The sequence below is a fragment of the Oncorhynchus clarkii genome, chromosome 7 (genome assembly GCF_045791955.1).
Source record: "Oncorhynchus clarkii lewisi isolate Uvic-CL-2024 chromosome 7, UVic_Ocla_1.0, whole genome shotgun sequence".
NCBI lineage: Eukaryota > Metazoa > Chordata > Actinopteri > Salmoniformes > Salmonidae > Oncorhynchus > Oncorhynchus clarkii.
This window is the reverse complement of record NC_092153.1, coordinates 1,607,781-1,633,124: the sequence shown is the minus strand read 5'-3', so window position 1 is coordinate 1,633,124 and position 25,344 is coordinate 1,607,781. Positions and strand designations below refer to the sequence as shown.

The following is a 25,344-nucleotide window of genomic DNA, read 5'->3' as shown; positions in this document are numbered from 1 at the left end:
TGTCTAGAGAGATAGCTGAATATCTCATATCTCACTGTCTAGAGAGCTAGCTAATATCTCATATCTTCCTGTCTAGAAGCTAGCTGAATATCTCATATCTTTCATCTAGCTAGCTGAATATCTCATATCTCCCCGTCTAGAGAGCTAGCTGAATATCTCATATCTTCCCGTAGAGAACATCTAGCTAGCTGAATATCTCATATCTCCCCGTCTAGAGAGCTAGCTGAATATCTCATATCTCCCCATCTAGAGAGCTAGCTGAATATCTCATATCTCCCCGTAGAGAACATCTAGCTAGCTGAATATCTCGTATCTCCCCATCTAGAGAACAGATAGCTAGCTGAATACCTCATATCTTCCTGTCTAGAGAACAGCTAGCTAGCTGAATACCTCATATCTTCCTGTCTAAAGAACATCTAGCTAGCTGAATATCTCATATCTTCCTGTCTAGAGAACAGATAGCTAGCTGAATACCTCATATCTTCCTGTCTAGAGAACAGCTAGCTAGCTGATGGATTGGACTAGGACCATATGCACCCCCTGCCTGGCACAGCCGGTACAGTCCACTCAGTCACTCACTCAGTCATTCTCGGGAACAAATTATATGATCTTAGACACCTTATAGCCACCAGTCTGTCTGACTGTGACGTCGGGTGGACCTTAAGCCGATCAGGGTCCTGTCATATACACTCTGAGGTGGATTAGTCGGGCCTAGGTGGCTCCCGGGGGCGTAATGGACGCTCTGGGGTCGATGGAAAGGGATGCCAGGCCAGGCCAGCCCTAATCAGGCCATTCACCCACCTCAAGTTGAGCGGCTAGAGGCAGGAGAGCTGATAATCTCTGATTGCTATTCAACTCTGTTGGCTGAGTACCTCCTGTTTTTTCCCTCTCATTCGACTGCACCACACTGTCAGGGCTCCTTGGCTGCAAGGCCTGACATCAAAACCCTCCGACAGAGAAGAGAAGAGGGGAGGAAACGGAGAAAAGGAGAAGTGGAGCGTGGAAATGGGAGAGAAGAGAAGACGAGGGAGGAAGGATGGAGAGAGGGTTGAATCAGGCTGTAGCTACTGAAGGGAAAACCTCATCTCCTCTAGCTACTGGACAGACTAGTTAAAGAGAGGCTGTAGCTACTGGACAGACTAGTTAAAGAGAGGCTGTAGCTACTGGACAGACTAGTTAAAGAGAGGCTGTAGCTACTGAAGGGAAAACCTCATCTCCTCTACCCAGTGTGACAGACTAGTTAAGAGAGGCTGTAGCTACTGGACAGACTAGTTAAAGAGAGGCTGTAGCTACTGGGAAAAACCTCATCTCCTCTACCCAGTGTGACAGACTAGTTAAGAGAGGCTGTAGCTACTGTGACAGACTAGTTAAAGAGAGGCTGTAGCTACTGGACAGACTAGTTAAAGAGAGGCTGTAGCTACTGAAGGAAAAACCTCATCTCCTCTACCCAGTGTGACAGACTAGTTAAGAGAGGCTGTAGCTACTGGACAGACTAGTTAAAGAGAGGCTGTAACTACTGTGTGACAGACTAGTTAAAGAGAGGTTGTAGCTACTGAGGAAAAACCTAATCTCCTCTACCCAGTGTGACAGACTAGTTAAGAGAGGCTGTATCTACCCAGTGTGACAGACTAGTTAAGAGAGGCTGTATCTACCCAGTGTGACAGACTAGTTAAAGAGAGGCTGTATCTACCCAGTGTGACAAACTAGTTAAGAGAGGCTGTATCTACCCAGTGTGACAGACTAGTTAAGAGAGGCTGTATCTACCCAGTGTGAGAGACTAGTTAAGAGAGGCTGTATCTACCCAGTGTGACAGACTAGTTAAAGAGAGGCTGTATCTACCCAGTGTGACAGACTAGTTAAGAGAGGCTGTATCTACCCAGTGTGACAGACTAGTTAAAGAGAGGCTGTATCTACCCAGTGTGACAGACTAGTTAAGAGAGGCTGTATCTACCCAGTGTGACAGACTAGTTAAGAGAGGCTGCATCCTATAACACCGCCTGCATCCCAAACGACACCCCATTCCCTACAACGTGCACTTCATTTGACCAGGGCACTGAGAGCACTCATCAAAAGTAGTGCGGTACAAATAGGGAATAGGGTGTAATTTGGAAAATCCCCCCAGATCACTTTCACGATCCAAGTACAGAGCAACAAGCTGCAGAGAGACGAGGGGGACTCCCAATGCGTTGGAGACAGATAGCGCCGGGCTGACCAAGACAATCTGTCTGGCGTTAGTCATTATGAATCCATTCCTAGATGGAGACAACACAGCCCCATACAGCACCAGTCGGTTAATGATGCAGGGGGTTGAATGAAGTCCTCGTCGCCGTGACTCTTAGCGGTAATTGAATTCAAAACACTCCCATCTTATCTCCCCTAACGCACACTGTCACAGCCCACCCACGGAACCACAGATTAGCCTAGCGGAATCATGGAACCACGGAACCACAGATTAGCCTAGCGGAATCACGGAACCACAGATTAGCCTAGCGGAATCATGGAACCGGTGCTTAGGGGGAACCACGGCATAGTGCTGTATCACCCAGAGCCCATCCCTCATAATCAGCCTACCGCCATATCTCTAATGTCCTGTGTGAGAGGAGGGGCCAGATATCACTCTGTCTGGTCTATCTTATAGGAGGGGCTAGATATCACTCTGTCTGGTCTATCTTATAGGAGATATATCACTCTGTCTGGTCTATCTAATAGGAGGGGCAAGATATCACTCTGTCTGGTCTATCTAATAGGAGGGGCTAGATATCACTCTGTCTGGTCTATCTAATAGGAGGGGCTAGATATCACTCTGTCTGGTCTATCTTATAGGAGATATATCACTCTGTCTGGTCTATCTAATAGGAGATATATCACTGTCTGGTCTATCTAATAGGAGGGGCAAGATATCACTCTGTCTGGTCTATCTAATAGGAGGGGCCAGATATCACTCTGTCTGGTCTATCTTATAGGAGGGGCTAGATATCACTCTGTCTGGTCTATCTAATAGGAGGGGCTAGATATCACTCTGTCTGGTCTATCTAATAGGAGGGGCTAGATATCACTCTGTCTGGTCTATCTTATATGAGGGGCTAGATATCACTCTGTCTGGTTAATCTTATAGGAGGGGCTAGATATCACTCTGTCTGGTCTATCTAATAGGAGTGGTTCTAGACCCCTCTCTGTCTATCTTATTGGAGTGGTTCTAGATCACTCTGCCTATCTTATAGGAGTGGTTCTAGATCACTCTGTCTATCTTATAGGAGTGGTTCTAGATCACTCTGTCTATCTTATAGGAGTGGTTCTAGTGTTCTCTGTCTATCTTATAGGAGTGGTTCTAGTGCTCTCTGTGTCTGAGGGGAGGCACTAAGATAATTATCATGATGTTCATTAAATCAGTGGCAGATTTACACCATCCGTGGATGATGTGTAGAGACTCATCTATGAGATGAGGTGGTGTTGATGAACTGGGCAGGAAGTCGTTTCCTACGGACAGGAACAGGAACTAGAGATGAACCATCTGACTGTTTTACGGCTCTATCCTGTTATACGGCACCAGACGCCTTGATTATACCCTCATATCTGACATGATCTGATGTGCTGGGGGTGAAGATGTCTCTGTGAAGGTGTTGGGGGTGAAGATGTCTCTGTGAAGGTGTTGAGGGTGAAGATGTCTTTGTGAAGGTGTTGAGGGTGAAGATGTCTTTGTGAAGGTGTTGGGGGTGAAGATGTCTCTGTGAAGGTGTTGGGGGTGAAGATGTCTCTGTGAAGGTGCTGGGGGTGAAGATGTCTTTGTGAAGGTGTTGAGGGTGAAGATGTCTTTGTGAAGGTGCTGGGGGTGAAGCTTTGTGAAGGTGTGGAGGGTGAAGATGTCTCTGTGAAGGTGTTGAGGGTGAAGATGTCTCTGTGAAGGTGTTGAGGGTGAAGATGTCTCTGTGAAGGTGATGAGGGTGAAGATGTCTCTGTGAAGGTGTTGAGGGTGAAGATGTCTCTGTGAAGGTGTTGAGGGTGAAGATGTCTTTGTGAAGGTGTTGAGGGTGAAGCTGTCTTTGTGAAGGTGTTGAGGGTGAAGATGTCTCTGTGAAGGTGTTGAGGGTGAAGATGTATGTGTGAAGATGTTGAGGGTGAAGCTGTCTTTGTGAAGGTGTTGAGGGTGAAGAAGTATGTGTGAAGGTGTTGAGGGTGAAGGTGTCTCTGTGAAGGTGTTGAGGGTGAAGAAGTATGTGTGAAGGTGTTGAGGGTGAAGGTGTCTCTGTGAAGGTGTTGAGGGTGAAGAAGTATGTGTGAAGGTGTTGAGGGTGAAGGTGTCTCTGTGAAGGTGTTGAGGGTGAAGGTGTCTCTGTGAAGGTGTTGAGGGTGAAGGTGCTCATTACAGTAAGGCTGCATTACAAATGGCAGCCTACTCCCTTCATACTAGGGGCTCTGGTCCAAAGTAGTGCACTATATAGGGCTCTGGTCCAAAGTAGTGTACTATATAGGGAATAGGGTTCTATAGGGCTCTGGTCCAAAGTAGTGCACTATATAGGGCTCTGGTCCAAAGTAGTGTACTATATAGGGAATAGGGTTCTATAGGGCTCTGGTCCAAAGTAGTGTACTATATAGGGAATAGGGTTCTATAGGGCTCTGGTCCAAAGTAGTGCACTATATAGGGAATAGGGTTCTATAGGGCTCTGGTCCAAAGTAGTGCACTATATAGGGAATAGGGTTCTATAGGGCTCTGGTCCAAAGGGTTCTATAGGGCTCTGGTCCAAAGTAGTGCACTATATAGGGAATAGGGTTCTATAGGGCTCTGGTCCAAAGTAGTGTACTATATAGGGAATAGGGTTCTATAGGGCTCTGGTCCAAAGTAGTGCACTATGTAGGGAATAGGGTTCTATAGAGCTCTGGTCTAAAGTAGTGCACGATGTAGGGAATAGGGTTCTATAGGGCTCTGGTCCAAAGTAGTGCACTATATAGGGAATAGGGTTCTATAGGGCTCTGGTCCAAAGTAGTGCACTATATAGGGAATAGGGTTCTATAGGGCTCTGGTCCAAAGTAGTGCACTATATAGGGAATAGGGTTCTATAGGGCTCTGGTCCAAAGTAGTGCACTATATAGGGAATAGGGTTCTATAGGGCTCTGGTCCAAAGTAGTGCACTATATAGGGAATAGGGTTCTATAGGGCTCTGGTCCAAAGTAGTGCACTATATAGGGAATAGGGTTCTATAGGGCTCTGGTCCAAAGTAGCACTATATAGGGAATAGGGTTCTATAGGGCTCTGGTCCAAAGTAGTGCACTATATAGGGAATAGGGTTCTATAGGGCTCTGGTCCAAAGTAGTGCACTATATAGGGAATAGGGTTCTATAGGGCTCTGGTCCAAAGTAGTGTACTATATAGGGAATAGGGTTCTATAGGGCTCTGGTCCAAAGTAGTGCACTATATAGGGAATAGGGTTCTATAGAGCTCTGGTCTAAAGTAGTGCACGATGTAGGGAATAGGGTTCTATAGGGCTCTGGTCCAAAGTAGTGTACTATATAGGGAATAGGGTTCTATAGGGCTCTGGTCCAAAGTAGTGTACTATATAAAGAATAGGGTTCTATAGGGCTCTGGTCCAAAGTAGTGCACTATATAGGGAATAGGGTTCTATAGGGCTCTGGTCTAAAGTAGTGCACTATATAGGGAATAGGGTGCCATAGGGCTCTGGTCCAAAGTAGTGCACTATATAGGGAATAGGGTTCTTTAGGGCTCTGGTCCAAAGTAGTGCACTATATATAGGGAATAGGGTGCCATAGGGCTCTGGTCCAAAGTAGTGCACTATATAGGGAATAGGGTGCCATAGGGCTCTGGTCCAAAGTAGTGCACTATATAGGGAATAGGGTGCCATAGGGCTCTGGTCCAAAGTAGTGCACTATATAGGGAACAGGGTGCCATTTAAGGATGCAGGCCCTGTGTATCAGTCTCCTGGTGTGTTTGTCAGTAATCATTCCCACTGATCTGCCATCGCTGCCCCCCCAAGGCACGCTGCTGTCCTGAAGTGTCCCTGTTGCTATGGTGACAGGTTGCCATGCTGACTGGTTTCTGATTGGCTTGGCTTAGAGAGAGAGGTGTCTTGTCTGTGTAGATGGAATATGGTGCGTTTCTTCTCCAGTTGTGTTCTCTCTCTCTCGTCTTACACTGTCACTGTAATGTCCACCTTCTGTTCAGGTTCAAATCCTCTGGTCATCCCGTCACTGAGCGGTTTGTTCACAGCACAACAAACAGGATTTGTGTCTTTTTCAACCAAAGTCCTATAATACCAAACTCTATTGGAATCCACGATGCCAATATCCTTTTTTCTTCTGGGGGGGGGTAAATCAAGTGTACCCGTCTTTACATCCTGAAATTCCTAAATCCCAAACCTAAATCCCCTTTTTTGCTCTGTGGAGTCTTATTGGGGATCTGGGATGAGCCAGGGTAGCTCCCCTACGCTGAGAGGAACAGGCAGGTCCAGCGTTAGACTCCAGGCGGGTTCTGTTTGATGCTGGGGATCCCCGAGGTGAGGATGCTGGGGATCCCCGAGGTGAGGATGCCGGGGATCCCCGAGGTGAGGATGCTAGGGATCCCCGAGGTGAGGATGCCGGGGATCCCCGAGGTGAGGATGCCGGGGATCCCCGAGGTGAGGATGCCGGGGATCCCCGAGGTGAGGATGCCGGGGATCCCCGAGGTGAGGATGCCGGGGATCCCCGAGGTGAGGATGCTGGGGATCCCCGAGGTGAGGATGCTGGGGATCCCCGAGGTGAGGATGCTAGGGATCCCCGAGGTGAGGATGCTGGGGTTGGCTGGGTGGGAGATTTGCTCTGATCCACTCTGCTCAGGCCTTTTGGGGCCCCAGGCTCCTTTTCACTCTTTTCAATGCGTCCCAAATGCCACCCTATTCCCTACATAGTGCACTACTTTAGACCCTATTCCCTACATAGTGCACTACTTTAGACCCTATTCCCTATATAGTGCACTTCTTTAGACCCTATTCCCTACATAGTGCACTTCTTTAGACCCTATTCCCTACATAGTGCACTTCTTTCGATTGGTGGTGACTGTGATTCAGTGTGCCAGGGGTACACATGAAACAAGCCCTTGTTGTTGTTGTTGTGGTCCTGAGGAAAATGACCCTCTCTGGGACTTCCTGCTGTGGAGTTAACAACTCCTTCAGATGTGGCTTGTCGTTATAGAGGACTACGGTCCCAGCCTAAAGGCAGGTAGGAACGCTTGGTGTGTGTGTGTGTGTGTGTGTAACACAGGTGACACAGCCTGTTTTAGAGGAAATGAGCGAACAGCAGTTTAACAGATCTGCACCACTGTCTGTGTTGGTACCTAAACAGCATTTTAACAGCAGGTTATATTCTGATACATGATCCTGTGTGTGTGTTTGAGGTGTGTGTGTGTGTGTGTGTTTGAGATGTGTGTGTGTGTGTGTTTGAGATGTGTGTGTGTGTGTGTTTGAGGTGTGTGTGTGTGTGTGTTTGAGGTGTGTGTGTGTGTGTTTGAGATGTATGTGTGTGTGTGTGTGTGTGTGTGTGTTAGACATGTGTGTGTGTTTGAGGTGTGTGTGTGTGTTTGAGGTGTGTGTGTGTGTGTGTGTGTGTGTGTGTGTGTGTGGTGTGTGTGTGTGTGTGTGTGTGTGTGTGTGTGTGCGTGTGTGTGTTATACGTGTGTGTACAACACACACACACACACACACACACACACACACACACACATCTCAAACACACACACACACACACACACACACACACACACACCTCAAACACACACACACACCTCAAACACACACCTCAAACACACACACACACACAAACACACACCTCAAACACACACACAAACACACACCTCAAACACACACACACACACACAACACACACCTCAACACACACACACACACACACCTCAAACACACACACACACCTCAAACACACACACACACCTCAAACACACACACACACACACACACACACACACCTCAAACACACACACACACCTCAACACACACACACACACACACACACACACCTCAAACACACACACCTCAAACACACACCTCAAACACACACACACACACACACACACACACACTCTCTTGTCTCTGTCAGAGATTGGGCTCAGTAAAGTGATTGAATATCACCTACTTTATCTGCTTATGTCTGGGAGGATGGAGTAAGGAGGAGAGAGGAGGAGGGGAGGAGGAGGAGGGGAGGAGGAGAGGAGGAGGAGAGGAGGAGGAGGAGAGGAGAAGAGGAGGGGAGGAGGAGAAGAGGAGAGGAAACACACACACACACTTATTTCTTACTATACTTGTGAGGACTTTCTGGGGACCAACAAATGATTCCCGTTCAAAATCCTATTTCTCCTAAACCCCTAAGCCTAAAATAGTATTTTTTACAAGTGAAGACTGGCAAAATGTCCTCACATCTCTGAATTTGAGTTGGTTTTACTATTCTAGTGAGGAATTCTGTTACTGACAGGTATAGTAAAATATGTACACACACACACACACACACACACACACACACACACACACACACACACACACCCCTACTTTACTCTGACTTTGGTTTCAACTCCCCTTTCTGCTATAATACATCTTCTAACTTATCTGAAGGAGGGATGGAGGGGTGAGGGGGGAAGGAGGGAGGGAGGGGTGAGGGGGGAAGGAGGGAGGGAGGGGTGAGGGAGGGATGGAGTGGTGAGGGGGGAAGGAGGGACGGAGGGGTGAGGGAGGGATGGAGGGGTGAGGGGGGAAGGAGGGAGGGAGGGGTAAGGGAGGGATGGAGGGGTGAGGGGGGACGGAGGGAGGGAGGGGTGTGGGAGGGATGGAGGGAGAGAGGGAGGGAGAGGTAGAGAGAGAGAGAGGTAGAGAGAGAGAGAGGTAGAGAAAGAGAGGTAGAGAGAGAGACAGAGAGGATGAAAGAGAGATGTAGAGAGAGAAAGGTAGAGAGACAAAGGTAGAGAGAGAGGAAGAGAGAGAGAGAGAGAGAGAGACAGAGACAGAGAGAGAGACAGAGAGGATGAAAGAGAGATGTAGAGAGAGAGACAGAGAGGAAGAGAGAGAGAGGAGGGAAAATGATTGAGGCAGTCTGAATCATCCTAACGGTCTCAGATTAAGTTTATTACAGTATAACTGTTATAACCACCTGTTATAACCTCTACCATCTGATAGACTGAGGAGAGGAGGGATCCCACTAACCCCTCCACCTATTACAGTATAACTGTTATAACCACCTGTTATAACCTCTACCATCTGATAGACTGAGGAGAGGAGGGATCCCACTAACCCCTCCACCTATTACAGTATAACTGTTATAACCACCTGTTATAACCTCTACCATCTGATAGACTGAGGAGAGGAGGGATCCCACTAACCCTTCCACCTATTACAGTATAACTGTTATAACCACCTGTTATAACCTCTACCATCTGATAGACTGAGGAGAGGAGGGATCCCACTAACCCCTCCACCTATTACAGTATAACTGTTATAACCACCTGTTATAACCTCTACCATCTGATACACTGAGGAGAGGAGGGATCCCACTAACCCCTCCACCTATTACAGTATAACTGTTATAACCACCTGTTATAACCTCTACCATCTGATTGAGGAGAGGAGGGATCCCACTAACCCCCCCCACCTATTAAAGTATAACTGTTATAACCACCTGTTATAACCTCTACCATCTGATAGACTGAGGAGAGGAGGGATCCCACTAACCCCCCCACCTATTACAGTATAACTGTTATAACCACCTGTTATAACCTCTACCATCTGATAGACTGAGGAGAGGAGGGATCCCACTAACCCCTCCACCTATTACAGTATAACTGTTATAACCACCTGTTATAACCTCTACCATCTGATAGACTGAGGAGAGGAGGGATCCCACTAACCCCTCCACCTATTACAGTATAACTGTTATAACCACCTGTTATAACCTCTACCATCTGATACAATGAGGAGAGGAGGGATCCCACTAACCCTTCCACCTATTACAGTATAACTGTTATAACCACCTGTTATAACCTCTACCATCTGATAGACTGAGGAGAGGAGGGATCCCACTAACCCCTCCACCTATTACAGTATAACTGTTATAACCACCTGTTATAACCTCTACCATCTGATACACTGAGGAGAGGAGGAATCCTCCTCAGGAGGAGAAAGAGCTCTAAGCATGGGGAATAAAGAGCTCTAAGCTCGGAGAATAAAGAGCTCTAAGCACGGGGAATAAAGAGCTCTAAGCACGGGGAATAAAGAGCTCTAAGCACGGGGAATAAAGAGCTCTAAGCACGGGGAATAAAGAGCTCTAAGCACAGGGAATAAATAGCTCTAAGCATGGGGAATAAAGAGCTCTAAGCTCGGAGAATAAAGAGCTCTAAGCACGGGGAATAAAGAGCTCTAAGCTCGGAGAATAAAGAGCTCTAAGCTCGGGGACTAAAGAGCTCTAAGCATGGGGAATAAAGAGCTCTAAGCATGGGGAATAAAGAGCTCTAAGCTCGGAGAATAAAGAGCTCTAAGCACGGGGAATAAAGAGCTCTAAGCTCGGAGAATAAAGAGCTCTAAGCACGGGGAATAAAGAGCTCTAAGCATGGGGAATAAAGAGCTCTAAGCACGGGGAATAAAGAGCTCTGAGCACGGGGAATAAAGAGCTCTAAGCTCGGGGAATAAAGAGCTCTAAGCACAGGGAATAAAGAGCTCTAAGCACGGGGAATAAAGAGCTCTAAGCACGGGGAATAAAGAGCTCTGAGCATGGGGAATAAAGAGCTCTAAGCACGGGGAATAAAGAGCTCTAAGCACGGGGAATAAAGAGCTCTGAGCATGGGGAATAAAGAGCTCTAAGCACGGGGAATAAAGAGCTCTAAGCTCGGAGAATAAAGAGCTCTAAGCACGGGGAATAAAGAGCTCTAAGCATGGGGAATAAAGAGCTCTAAGCACGGGGAATAAAGAGCTCTAAGCATGGGGAATAAAGAGCTCTAAGCACGGGGAATAAAGAGCTCTAAGCACGGGGAATAAAGAGCACTAAGCACGGGGAATAAAGAGTCTACTGGAAGAAAAGGTATAATGAAGTGTTTAACAGGTCAAAGTTCAGATCTCAGACCGGGTCTTCTCCTCATCAGGAACAAGAAGAGTCTTCTGGAACAATCTGCTACTTACAACCTATTCTGAAAGGAGACGGACGAGTGTTTCTGCCGACGTTTTGGCTTTTGGTTTGAGCTCCCAGAACCTCCTGCAGGTAGAAGAGATGTTCTGTGGTTTTCATTTCCCACAGCGGGTTTGAGCTCCCAGAACCTCCTGCAGGTAGAAGAGATGTTCTGTGGTTTTCATTTCCCACAGCGGGTTTGAGCTCCCAGAACCTCCTGCAGGTAGAAGAGATGTTCTGTGGTTTTCATTTCCCACAGCGGGTTTGAGCTCCCAGAACCTCCTGCAGGTAGAAGAGATGTTCTGTGGTTTTCATTTCCCACAGCGGGTTTGAGCTCCCAGAACCTCCTGCATGTAGAAGAGATGTTCTGTGGTTTTCATTTCCCACAGCGGGTTTGAGCTCCCAGAACCTCCTGCAGGTAGAAGAGATGTTCTGTGGTTTTCATTTCCCACAGCGAGGTTTGAGCTCCCAGAACCTCCTGCAGGTAGAAGAGATGTTCTGTGGTTTTCATTTCCCACAGCGGGTTTGAGCTCCCAGAACCTCTTGCAGGTAGAAGAGATGTTCTGTGGTTTTCATTTCCCACAGCGGGTTTGAGCTCCCAGAACCTCCTGCATGTAGAAGAGATGTTCTGTGGTTTTCATGTCCCACAGCGGGTTTGAGCTCCCAGAACCTCCTGCAGGTAGAAGAGATGTTCTGTGGTTTTCATTTCCCACAGCGGGTTTGAGCTCCCAGAACCTCTTGCATGTAGAAGAGATGTTCTGTGGTTTTCATTTCCCACAGCGGGTTTGAGCTCCCAGAACCTCTTGCATGTAGAAGAGATGTTCTGTGGTTTTCATTTCCCACAGCGGGTTTGAGCTCCCAGAACCTCTTGCAGGTAGAAGAGATGTTCTGTGGTTTTCATTTCCCACAGCGGGTTTGAGCTCCCAGAACCTCCTGCAGGTAGAAGAGATGTTCTGTGGTTTTCATTTCCCACAGCGGGTTTGAGCTCCCAGAACCTCTTGCATGTAGAAGAGATGTTCTGTGGTTTTCATTTCCCACAGCGGGTTTGAGCTCCCAGAACCTCTTGCATGTAGAAGAGATGTTCTGTGGTTTTCATTTCCCACAGCGGGTTTGAGCTCCCAGAACCTCTTGCAGGTAGAAGAGATGTTCTGTGGTTTTCATTTCCCACAGCGGGTTTGAGCTCCCAGAACCTCCTGCAGGTAGAAGAGATGTTCTGTGGTTTTCATTTCCCACAGCGGGTTTGAGCTCCCAGAACCTCCTGCAGGTAGAAGAGATGTTCTGTGGTTTTCATTTCCCACAGCGGGTTTGAGCTCCCAGAACCTCCTGCAGGTAGAAGAGATGTTCTGTGGTTTTCATTTCCCACAGCGGGTTTGAGCTCCCAGAACCTCCTGCAGGTAGAAGAGATGTTCTGTGGTTTTCATTTCCCACAGCGGGTTTGAGCTCCCAGAACCTCCTGCAGGTAGAAGAGATGTTCTGTGGTTTTCATTTCCCACAGCGGGTTTGAGCTCCCAGAACCTCCTGCATGTAGAAGAGATGTTCTGTGGTTTTCATTTCCCACAGCGGGTTTGAGCTCCCAGAACCTCCTGCAGGTAGAAGAGATGTTCTGTGGTTTTCATTTCCCACAGCGGGTTTGAGCTCCCAGAACCTCCTGCATGTAGAAGAGATGTTCTGTGGTTTTCATTTCCCACAGCGGGTTTGAGCTCCCAGAACCTCTTGCATGTAGAAGAGATGTTCTGTGGTTTTCATTTCCCACAGCGGGTTTGAGCTCCCAGAACCTCTTGCATGTAGAAGAGATGTTCTGTGGTTTTCATTTCCCACAGCGGGTTTGAGCTCCCAGAACCTCTTGCATGTAGAAGAGATGTTCTGTGGTTTTCATTTCCCACAGCGGGTTTGAGCTCCCAGAACCTCTTGCAGGTAGAAGAGATGTTCTGTGGTTTTCATTTCCCACAGCGGGTTTGAGCTCCCAGAACCTCCTGCAGGTAGAAGAGATGTTCTGTGGTTTTCATTTCCCACAGCGGGTTTGAGCTCCCAGAACCTCTTGCATGTAGAAGAGATGTTCTGTGGTTTTCATTTCCCACAGCGAGGTTCAGTAACCTTTCAGACTGCCCTTTCCCCTCCATTTCAAGCTCTAATTCAGAAGTAGACCATCCATCCATGATCATTGTGAGGTCGGGTATCACTAAAGACATCTGGAGGTAATCCCCCCCCCCCCCCTCCTCAGAACGACCCAGTTACTCCTTTAGAGCCTGGCTGGGCTTCCCCTCACACAGCAGGGGACCAGGATCACACTACACCAGGGTGTGTGTGTGTGTGTGTCTGATTCAACATTGCAAGGAGAGAGCTCACCTCCAACCTCAGTAGATTAAAGTAAGATTTTACAAGCCTTAATTCAACATGTTACCAAGACAACTGTTCCCTTATCTTAATTCAACATGTTACCAAGACTACTGTTCCCTTATCTTAATTCAACATTTTACCACGACTACTGTTCCCTTATCTTAATTCAACATGTTACCAAGACTACTGTTCCCTTATCTTAATTCAACATGTTACCAAGACTACTGTTCCCTTATTTTAATTCAACATGTTACCACGACTACTGTTCCCTTATCTTAATTCAACATGTTACCAAGACAACCGTTCCCTTTTCTTAATTCAACATGTTACCAAGACTACTGTTCCCTTGTCTTAATTCAACATGTTACCAAGACTACTGTTCCCTTATCTTAATTCAACATGTTACCAAGACTACTGTTCCCTTATCTTAATTCAACATGTTACCAAGACAACCGTTCCCTTATCTTAATTCAACATGTTACCACAACTACTGTTCCCTTATCTTAATTCAACATGTTACCAAGACTACTGTTCCCTTATCTTAATTCAACATGTTACCACAACTACTGTTCCCTTATCTTAATTCAACATGTTACCAAGACAACCGTTCCCTTATCTTAATTCAACATGTTACCAAGACTACTGTTCCCTTATCTTAATTCAACATGTTACCAAGACAACCATTCCCTTATCTTAATTCAACATGTTACCACAACTACTGTTCCCTTATCTTAATTCAACATGTTACCAAGACTACTGTTCCCTTATCTTAATTCAACATGTTACCAAGACTACTGTTCCCTTATCTTAATTCAACATGTTACCAAGACTACTGTTCCCTTATCTTAATTCAACATGTTACCAAGACTACTGTTCTCTTATCTTAATTCAACATGTTACCAAGACTACTGTTCCCTTATCTTAATTCAACATGTTACCAAGACTACTGTTCCCTTATCTTAATTCAACATGTTACCAAGACTACTGTTCCCTTGCTTGCTGCCTGATTAAAAGCAGTCAATCTATCAAAATGATCGATCTGTTCACTCCCCTCCCCTCATTAACATCTCTGTATCTCCCTAAAGCACAGCAGATACACCAACTGGTCCTGATTAGACTCAACAGACTGAGTTACGATGCTCTGACACACACAGACACTAACTCTGGACGGGTCATGGTACTGACTGGGGACTGTCCTGTAACTCTGGATGGGTCATGGTACTGACTGGGGACCGTCTCTGTCCTGTAACTCTGGATGGGTCATGGTACTGACTGGGGACCGTCTCTGTCCTGTAACTCTGGATGGGTCATGGTACTGACTGGGGACCGTCTCTGTCCTGGAACTCTGGATGGGTCATGGTACTGACTGGGGACTGTCTCTGTCCTGTAACTCTGGATGGGTCATGGTACTGACTGGGGACTGTCTGTTCTGTAACTCTGGACGGGTCATGGTACTGACTGGGGACTGTCTCTGTTCTGTAACTCTGGACGGGTCATGGTACTGACTGGGGACTGTCTCTGTCCTGTAACTATGGATGGGTCATGGTACTGACTGGGGACTGTCTGTGGACTGAAGGAGGGAAGGAGAGAGTGAAGGAGGGAGGGAAGGAGAGAGGGAAGGAGGGAGGGAAGGAGGGAGGGAAGGAGAGAGGGAAAGAGGGAGGGAAGGAGGGAGGGAAGGAGGGAGGGAAGGAGGGATGTAAGGAGGGAGGGAAGGAGGGATAAAGGAGGGAGGGATGTAAGGAGGGAGGGAAGGAGGGATGTAAGGAGTGAGGGAAGGAGGGATTTAAGGAGGGAGGGAAGGATGGATGGAAGGAGAGAGGGGCCAAGGGAGTGGGCTGTGAGGGACAGGGGCCGAGTGGTTACCACTCACAGGGATGGAGGGAGGGATGTAAGGAGGGATGTAAGGAGAGAGGGAAGGAGACAGGGGCTGAGTGGTTACCACTCACAGGGATGGAGGGAGGGATGTAAGGAGGGATGTAAGGAGAGAGGGAAGGAGACAGGGGCCGAGTGGTTACCACTCACAGGGATGGAGGGAGGGATGTAAGGAGGGAGGGATGTAAGGAGGGAGGGAAGGAGAGGTGGAAGGAGAGAGGGAAGGAGGGATGGAAGGAGACAGGGGCCGAGTGGTTACCACTCACAGGGATGGAGGAAGGGATGTAAGGAGGGAGGGAAGGAGAGATGGAAGGAGAGAGGGAAGGAGAGAGGGAAGGAGGGATGGAAGGAGGGAGGGAAGGAGAGAGGGGCCGAGTGGTTACCACTCACAGGGATGGAGGGAGGGATGTAAGGAGGGAGGGAAGGAGGGATGGAAGGAGAGAGGGGCCGAGTGGTTACCACTCACAGGGATGGAGGGAGGGAGGGATGTAAGGAGGGAGGGGCCGAGTGGTTACCACTCACAGGGATGGAGGGAGGAGCAGTGTTATTTAAGAGGCAGACAGCAGAGGGAGAAATGAAGATGAATGTTGGGGCCGGGAGGAGTGAGGGATGAGGGGATAATTAGCCATGTTGGCGCTGGGGGGGGGGGGGGGGCAGAGGAGAGGAGGCAGAGATGAAAGCAGAGGGGGCCGGCCTACAGTGACACAGCAGAGCCTGGGGCTTGCCTGGCCTGTGAGGCTGTGTCCCAGGCAGAGAGAGGAGGGCAGGGGGGTAGAGGACAGTCACCCTGCCCCAGGACCTCCACACCCCCAGGGGCCTTCACCAGCCAGTCAGCCGGCACATCACGCACGCTCTCTCTCTTCTTCCCCCCTCTTTCGCTCTCTCTCTCCCTCCTTCTCTTTCTGTGTGTCTCTGGCTTCCCTCTCTCTCTGTGACATTTCCGTCCCAGAATGCACTGTGTCCTTCGTTTCTTCTTGCTGTAGGACATGATGTGAGAGGGATGGTTAAGTATGAGGTGAAGAGCGGTCGGGCAACGCTGTGGCACTTCACCCTGTGATGGATCACACCAGGCCACTGACTCATTCTCTTCCTCTCCCTTCTCTCACTCTCTTCCTCCCTCTCCCACACTCACTCTCTTCCTCTCTCTCCCACACTCACTCTCTTCCTCCCTTCTTCTCTCTCTTCCTCCCACCCTTGAACTCTCCCTCCCTTTCTTCCTCTCTCTCTTCCTTCCACCCTGGCTCTCTCTTCCCCTCTCTCTCTCCCTTCCACCCTGGCTCTCTCTTCCCCTCTCTCTCTCCCTTCCACCCTGGCTCTCTCTTCCCCTCTCTCTCTCCCTTCCACCCTGGCTCTCTCTTCGCCTCTCTCTCTCCCTTCCACCCTGGCTCTCTCTTCCCCTCTCTCTCTCCCTTCCACCCTGGCTCTCTCTTCGCCTCTCTCTCTCCCTTCCACCCTGGCTCTCTCTTCGCCTCTCTCTCTCCCTTCCACCCTGGCTCTCTCTTCCCCTCTCTCTCTCCCTTCCACCCTGGCTCTCTCTTCGCCTCTCTCTCTCCCTTCCACCCTGGCTCTCTCTCCCTTCCACCCTGGCTCTCTCTTCCCCTCTCTCCATCCCTTCCACCCTGGCTCTCCCTTCCACCCTGGCTCTCCCTTCCACCCTCGCTCTCTCTTCGCCTCTCTCTCTCCCTTCCACCCTGGCTCTCTCTTCCCCTCTCTCTCTCCCTTCCATCCTGGCTCTCTCTTCGCCTCTCTCTCTCCCTTCCATCCTGGCTCTCTCTTCCCCTCTCTCTCTCCCTTCCACCTTGGCTCTCTCTTCCCCTCTCTCTCTCCCTTCCACCCTGGCTCTCTCTTCCATCCTGGCTCTCTCTTCGCCTCTCTCTCTCCCTTCCACCCTCGCTCTCTCTTCCCCTCTCTCTCTCCCTTCCACCCTCGCTCTCTCTTCCCCTCTCTCTCTCCCTTCCACCCTGGCTCTCTCTTCCCCTCTCTCTCTCCCTTCCACCCTGGCTCTCTCTTCCCCTCTCTCTCTCCCTTCCACCCTGGCTCTCTCTTCCCCTCTCTCTCTCCCTTCCACCCTGGCTCTCCCTTCCACCCTGGCTCTCTCTTCCCCTCTCTCTCTCCCTTCCACCCTGGCTCTCTCTCTCCCTTCCACCCTCGCTCTCTCTTCCCCTCTCTCTCTCCCTTCCACCCTGGCTCTCTCTTCGCCTCTCTCTCTCCCTTCCACCCTGGCTCTCTCTTCGCCTCTCTCTCCATCCCTTCCACCCTGGCTCTCTCTTCGCCTCTCTCTCCATCCCTTCCACCCTGGCTCTCTCTTCGCCTCTCTCTCTCCCTTCCACCCTGGCTCTCTCTCCCTTCCACCCTGGCTCTCTCTTCCCCTCTCTCCATCCCTTCCACCCTGGCTCTCCCTTCCACCCTGGCTCTCCCTTCCACCCTCGCTCTCTCTTCGCCTCTCTCTCTCCCTTCCACCCTGGCTCTCTCTTCCCCTCTCTCTCTCCCTTCCATCCTGGCTCTCTCTTCGCCTCTCTCTCTCCCTTCCATCCTGGCTCTCTCTTCCCCTCTCTCTCTCCCTTCCACCTTGGCTCTCTCTTCCCCTCTCTCTCTCCCTTCCACCCTGGCTCTCTCTTCCATCCTGGCTCTCTCTTCGCCTCTCTCTCTCCCTTCCACCCTCGCTCTCTCTTCCCCTCTCTCTCTCCCTTCCACCCTGGCTCTCTCTTCCCCTCTCTCTCTCCCTTCCACCCTGGCTCTCTCTTCCACCCTGGCTCTCTCTTCCCCTCTCTCTCTCCCTTCCACCCTGGCTCTCTCTCTCCCTTCCACCCTCGCTCTCTCTTCCCCTCTCTCTCTCCCTTCCACCCTGGCTCTCTCTTCGCCTCTCTCTCTCCCTTCCACCCTGGCTCTCTCTTCGCCTCTCTCTCCATCCCTTCCACCCTGGCTCTCTCTTCGCCTCTCTCTCCATCCCTTCCACCCTGGCTCTCTCTTCGCCTCTCTCTCTCCCTTCCACCCTGGCTCTCTCTCCCTTCCACCCTGGCTCTCTCTTCCCCTCTCTCCATCCCTTCCACCCTGGCTCTCCCTTCCACCCTGGCTCTCCCTTCCACCCTCGCTCTCTCTTCGCCTCTCTCTCTCCCTTCCACCCTGGCTCTCTCTTCCCCTCTCTCTCTCCCTTCCATCCTGGCTCTCTCTTCGCCTCTCTCTCTCCCTTCCATCCTGGCTCTCTCTTCCCCTCTCTCTCTCCCTTCCACCTTGGCTCTCTCTTCCCCTCTCTCTCTCCCTTCCACCCTGGCTCTCTCTTCCATCCTGGCTCTCTCTTCGCCTCTCTCTCTCCCTTCCACCCTCGCTCTCTCTTCCCCTCTCTCTCTCCCTTCCACCCTGGCTCTCTCTTCACCTCTCTCTCTCCCTTCCACCCTGGCTCTCTCTTCCCCTCTCTCTCTCCCTTCCACCCTGGCTCTCTCTTCCCCTCTCTCTCTCCCTTCCACCCTGGCTCTCTCTTCCCCTCTCTCTCTCCCTTCCACCCTGGCTCTCCCTTCCACCCTGGCTCTCTCTTCGCCTCTCTCTCTCCCTTCCACCCTGGCTCTCTCTTCCCCTCTCTCTCTCCCTTCCACCCTGGCTCTCTCTTCCCCTCTCTCTCTCCCTTCCTCCATCCCATATCCAATATAATTTCAGATAAGTCAGACCAGAACAACAGCAATATATATATATATATATATATATATATATATATATATATAACGATGGAGAGTGGTAGAGAGAGTGATAGAGGGAGAGAGATAGAGGGAGAGAGAGAGATGGAAAGATAGAAATGACAGAGAGAGAGAATTGGAGAGAGAGAGAGGGAGTGCGAGATAGAGCACGATGGAGAGAGATAGAGGAAGAGAGAAAGAGGGAGAGGAAGAGGGAGAGAGATAGAGGGAGAGAGATAGATGGAGAGATAGATGAGAGAGAGTGCGAGACAGAGAGAGATAGATGGAGAGAGAGAGGGAGTGTGAGAGAGAGCGATAGAGATAGAGATAGATGGAGATGGAGAGAGAGAGGGAGTGTGAGGGAGAGAGAGGGAGTGCGAGATAGAGAGCAATAGATATAGAGGTAGTGGGAGAGAGAGATCGGGGGAGAGAGATAGATGGAGAGAGAGAGAATGAGAGCAAGATGGAGAGAGAGAGGAAGAGAGAAAGATGGAGAGAGGGAGAGAGATAGAGAGATAGAGGGAGAGGAAGAGGGAGAGAGATAGATGGAGAGAGAGTGCGAGACAGAGAGAGATAGATGGAGAGAGAGAGGGAGTGCGAGAGAGAGCGATAGAGATAGAAGGAGAGAGAGAGAGAGAGGGAGTCTGAGATAGAGAGCCAGAGAGAGAGAGGGAGTGCGAGATAGAGAGCAATAGATATAGAAATAGATGGAGAGGGAGATAGAGATAGTATTATTATTCATGTATGCCTGTACACAGCTGGCAGGGATCCCCATTAAAGGCCATATGAAGTAACAGGGCCAAGGCTTAATGTTTTAATTGTCTCCATAATGAGGGAGGAAAACCCTTGACAGGAGGCCCACCAAGAGGCCTCGTTTATCTTTCAGAGAACAGAAAAAACATACAACAATACTACATACTCCTTCCTGTGTGCCAAATGGCACTCTATGACCTATATAGTGCACTACTGTTAACCAGGACCCCTAGTCTCTATATAGTGCACTACTGTTAACCAGGACCTATAGGGTCTACCCCCTAGTCTCTATATAGTGCACTACTGTTAACCAGGACCTATAGGGTCTACCCCCTAGTCTCTATATATTACACTACTGTTAACCAGGACCCCTAGTCTCTATATATTACACTACTGTTAACCAGGACCTATTGGGTCTAACCCCTAGTCTCTATATATTACACTACTGTTAACCAGGACCTATTGGGTCTACCACCTAGTCTCTATATAGTACACTACTGTTAACCAGGACCCCTAGTCTCTATATAGTACACTACTGTTAACCAGGACCCCTAGTCTCTATATAGTACACTGCTGTTAACCAGGACCCCTAGTCTCTATATAGTACACTACTGTTAACCAGGACCTATAGGGTCTACCCCCTAGTCTCTATATAGTCCACTATATATATATATATATATATACTACTTGAGACCAGTACATTGTGTGTGTTGAGACCAGTATAGTGTGTGTGTGTTGAGACCAGTACCGTGTGTGTGTGTGTGTTGAGACCAGTACAGTGTGTGTGTGTGTTGAGACCAGTACAGTGTGTGTGTGTTGAGACCAGTACTGTGTGTTGAGACCAGTACCACAGGAGACAACACTGTGTACAGCTGTCCATAACTACACTGACATAGAAACAGGCTAGGCACGCACGCACACACACACACACACACACACACACACACACACACACACACACACACACACACACACACACACACACACACACACACACACACACACACACACACACACACACACACACACACACACACACACACACACACACACACACACGTACCAGAGGAATCTCCAGGGCTGAACTCAGGAACCAACAGACACAGACACACAGAAGTCCAGTTCAAAGCAATGAAAACACACCAGACCAGCTGTTATGTAGAAAGAGGAACCCTAACCCCTAACCCTAACCCCTAACCCTAACCCCTAACCCTAACACCCTAACCCCAACCCCTAAACCCAACCCCTGACCCCAACCCCTGACCCAGCTGTTATGTAGAAAGAGGAACCCTAACCCCAACCCCTAACCCCAACCCCAACACCTAACCCTGAATGAAAACACACCAGACCAGCTGTTATGTCCACTTTTCTACAGACGGACACTGAGCATGTGTCTCAAATGGCCCCCTATTCCCTATAGAAGAGGGCCCCCTATTCCCAATAGAAGAGGCCCCCTATTCCCTATAGAAGAGGGCCCCCTATTCCCTATAGAAGAGGGCCCCCTATTCCCTATAGAAGAGGGCCCCAGGGTCAAAAGTAGAGATAGTTCACTACATAGGAAACACACACAGCATGCAGAGAAGAGCCAGACAGGCAAACACACGCCGAGAGGACGGTCGTAAGCTCAGAGTAGAGAAGACAGCGAGAGGACGGTCGTAAGCTCAGAGTAGAGAAGACAGCGAGAAGACGGTCGTAAGCTCAGAGTAGAGAAGACAGCCAGAGGACGGTCGTAAGCTCAGAGTAGAGAAGACAGCCAGAGGACGGTCTTAAGCTCAGAGTAGAGAAGACAGCCAGAGGACGGTCTTAAGCTCAGAGTAGAGAAGACAGCGAGAGGACGGTCGTAAGCTCAGAGTAGAGAAGACAGCGAGAGGACGGTGGTAAGCTCAGAGTAGAGAAGACAGCAAGAGGACGGTCGGTCGTAAGCTCAGAGTAGAGAAGACAGCGAGAGGACGGTCGGTCGTAAGCTTACAGTAGAGAAGACAGCGAGAGGACGGTCGTAAGCTCAGAGTAGAGAAGACAGCGAGAGGGTTATGGAAAGAACCGTTCTATTTCGATACATTTCATTTGCTCTATTTTAAATACAAGGTTCTGGTTTACGGCTGTTAGCAGACAGACAGACAGAACATGCTCTGCGACGGAGGCTGGGTTGTCGTTACCATGGTTACAGGGCTTCAGAACCTGGAGGTACGAACTGGGACTGAGGCTCATCTGACCATCTGTTGGAACCAGTGGAAACTTCAATACAATAATGAACCAGTAATAACTATATAATAATGAACCAGTAACAACTATAATATAATAATGAACCAGTAATAACTATAATATAATAATGAACCAGTATTAACTATATAATAATGAACCAGTAATAACTATAATATAATAATGAACCAGTAATAACTATAATATAATAATGAACCAGTAATAACTATAATATAATAATGAACCAGTAATAACTATAATATAATAATGAACCAGTAACAACTATATAATAATGAACCAGTAATAACTATAATATAATAATGAACCAGTAATAACTATATAATAATGAACCAGTAATAACTATATAATAATGAACCAGTAATAACTATAATATAATAATGAACCAGTAATAACTATAATATAATAATGAACCAGTAATAACTATAATATAATAATGAACCAGTAATAACTATATAATAATGAACCAGTAATAACTATATAATAATGAACCAGTAATAACTATAATATAATAATGAACCAGTAATAACTATAATATAATAATGAACCAGTAATAACTATATAATAATGAACCAGTAATAACTATATAATAATGAACCAGTAACAACTATATAATAATGAACCAGTAATAACTATATAATAATGAACCAGTAACAACTATATAATAATGAACCAGTAATAACTATAATATAATAATGAACCAGTAATAACTATATAATATAATGAACCAGTAATAACTATAATATAATAATGAACCAGTAATAACTATATAATAATGAACCAGTATTAACTATAATATAATAATGAACCAGTAATAACTATATAATAATGAATCAGTAATAACTATAATATAATAATGAACCAGTAACAACTATAATATAATAATGAACCAGTAATAACTATATAATAATGAACCAGTAATAACTATAATATAATAATGAACCAGTAATAACTATAATATAATAATGAACAGGTATTAACTATAATATAATAATGAACCAGTAATAACTATAATATAATAATGAACCAGTAATAACTATATAATAATGAACCAGTAATAACTATATAATAATGAACCAGTAACAACTATAATATAATAATCAACCAGTATTAACTATAATACAATAATGAACCAGTAATAACTATAATATAATAATGAACCAGTAATAACTATAATATAATAATGAACCAGTAATAACTATAATATAATAATGAACCAGTAATAACTATATAATAATGAACCAGTAATAACTATAATATAATAATGAACCAGTAATAACTATAATATAATAATGAACCAGTAATAACTATAATATAATAATGAACCAGTAATAACTATAATATAATAATGAACCAGTAATAACTATAATATAATAATGAACCAGTAATAACTATAATATAATAATGAACCAGTAATAACTATAATATAATAATGAACCAGTAATAACTATAATATAATAATGAACCAGTAATAACTATAATATAATAATGAACCAGTAATAACTATAATATAATAATGAACCAGTAATAACTATAATATAATAATAAACCAGTAATAACTATAATATAATAATGAACCAGTAATAACTATATAATAATGAACCAGTAATAACTATAATATAATAATGAACCAGTAATAACTATAATATAATAATGAACCAGTAACAACTATATAATAATGAACCAGTATTAACTATAATATAATAATGAACCAGTAATAACTATAATATAATAATGAACCAGAAATAACTATAATACAATAATGAACCAGTAATAACTATAATATAATAATGAACCAGTAATAACTATAATACAATAATGAACCAGTAATAACTATAATATAATAATGAACCAGTATTAACTATAATATAATAATGAACCAGTATTAACTATAATATAATAATGAACCAGTAATAACTATAATATAATAATGAACCAGTAATAACTATAATACAATAATGAACCAGTAATAACTATAATATAATAATGAACCAGTATTAACTATAATATAATAATGAACCAGTATTAACTATATAATAATGAACCAGTAATAACTATATAATAATGAACCAGTAATAACTATAATATAATAATGAACCAGTAATAACTATAATATAATAATGAACCAGTAATAACTATATAATAATGAACCAGTAATAACTATAATATAATAATGAATCAGTAATAACTATATAATAATGAACCAGTAATAACTATATAATAATGAACCAGTAATAACTATAATATAATAATGAACCAGTAATAACTATATAATAATGAACCACTAATAACTATATAATAATGAACCAGTAATAACTATATAATAATGAACCAGTAATAACTATAATATAATAATGAACCAGTAATAACTATAATATAATAATGAACCAGTAATAACTATAATATAATAATGAACCAGTAATAACTATATAATAATGAACCAGTAATAACTATAATATAATAATGAACCAGTAATAACTATAATATAATAATGAACCAGTAATAACTATAATATAATAATGAACCAGTAATAACTATATAATAATGAACCAGTAATAACTATAATATAATAATGAACCAGTAATAACTATATAATAATGAACCAGTAATAACTATAATATAATAATGAACCAGTAATAACTATATAATAATGAACCAGTAATAACTATAATATAATAATGAACCAGTATTAACTATAATATAATAATGAACCAGTAATAACTATATAATAATGAACCAGTAATAACTATAATATAATAATGAACCAGTAATAACTATATAATAATGAACCAGTAATAACTATATAATAATGAACCAGTAATACCTATAATATAATAATGAACCAGTAATAACTATATAATAATGAATCAGTAATAACTATAATATAATAATGAACCAGTAATAACTATAATATAATAATGAACCAGTAATAACTATAATATAATAATGAACCAGTATTAACTATAATATAATAATGAACCAGTAATAACTATATAATAATGAACCAGTAATAACTATAATATAATAATGGACCAGTAATAACTATTTAATAATGAACCAGTAATAACTATAATATAATAATGAACCAGTAATAACTATATAATAATGAACCAGTAATAACTATAATATAATAATGAACCAGTAATAACTATAATATAATAATGAACCAGTATTAACTATAATATAATAATGAACCAGTAATAACTATAATATAATAATGAACTAGTAATAACTATATAATAATGAACCAGTAATAACTATAATATAATAATGAACCAGTAATAACTATAATATAATAATGGACCAGTAATAACTATTTAATAATGAACCAGTAATAACTATAATATAATAA

General features: G+C 45.3%; 1 protein-coding gene across 1 annotated transcript in view; it reads right to left on the bottom strand.

Moving 5' to 3' along the window:
* The window catches only part of LOC139414026 (protein diaphanous homolog 3-like), a 618,119-nt gene that overhangs the window by 76,961 nt on the left and 515,814 nt on the right, over positions 1–25,344 (bottom strand). The window contains exon 29 of the mRNA XM_071161902.1: positions 21,932–21,991. Coding sequence (XP_071018003.1) covers positions 21,932–21,991 — 60 coding nt within the window. The remainder of the gene's footprint in view (positions 1–21,931; positions 21,992–25,344) is intronic.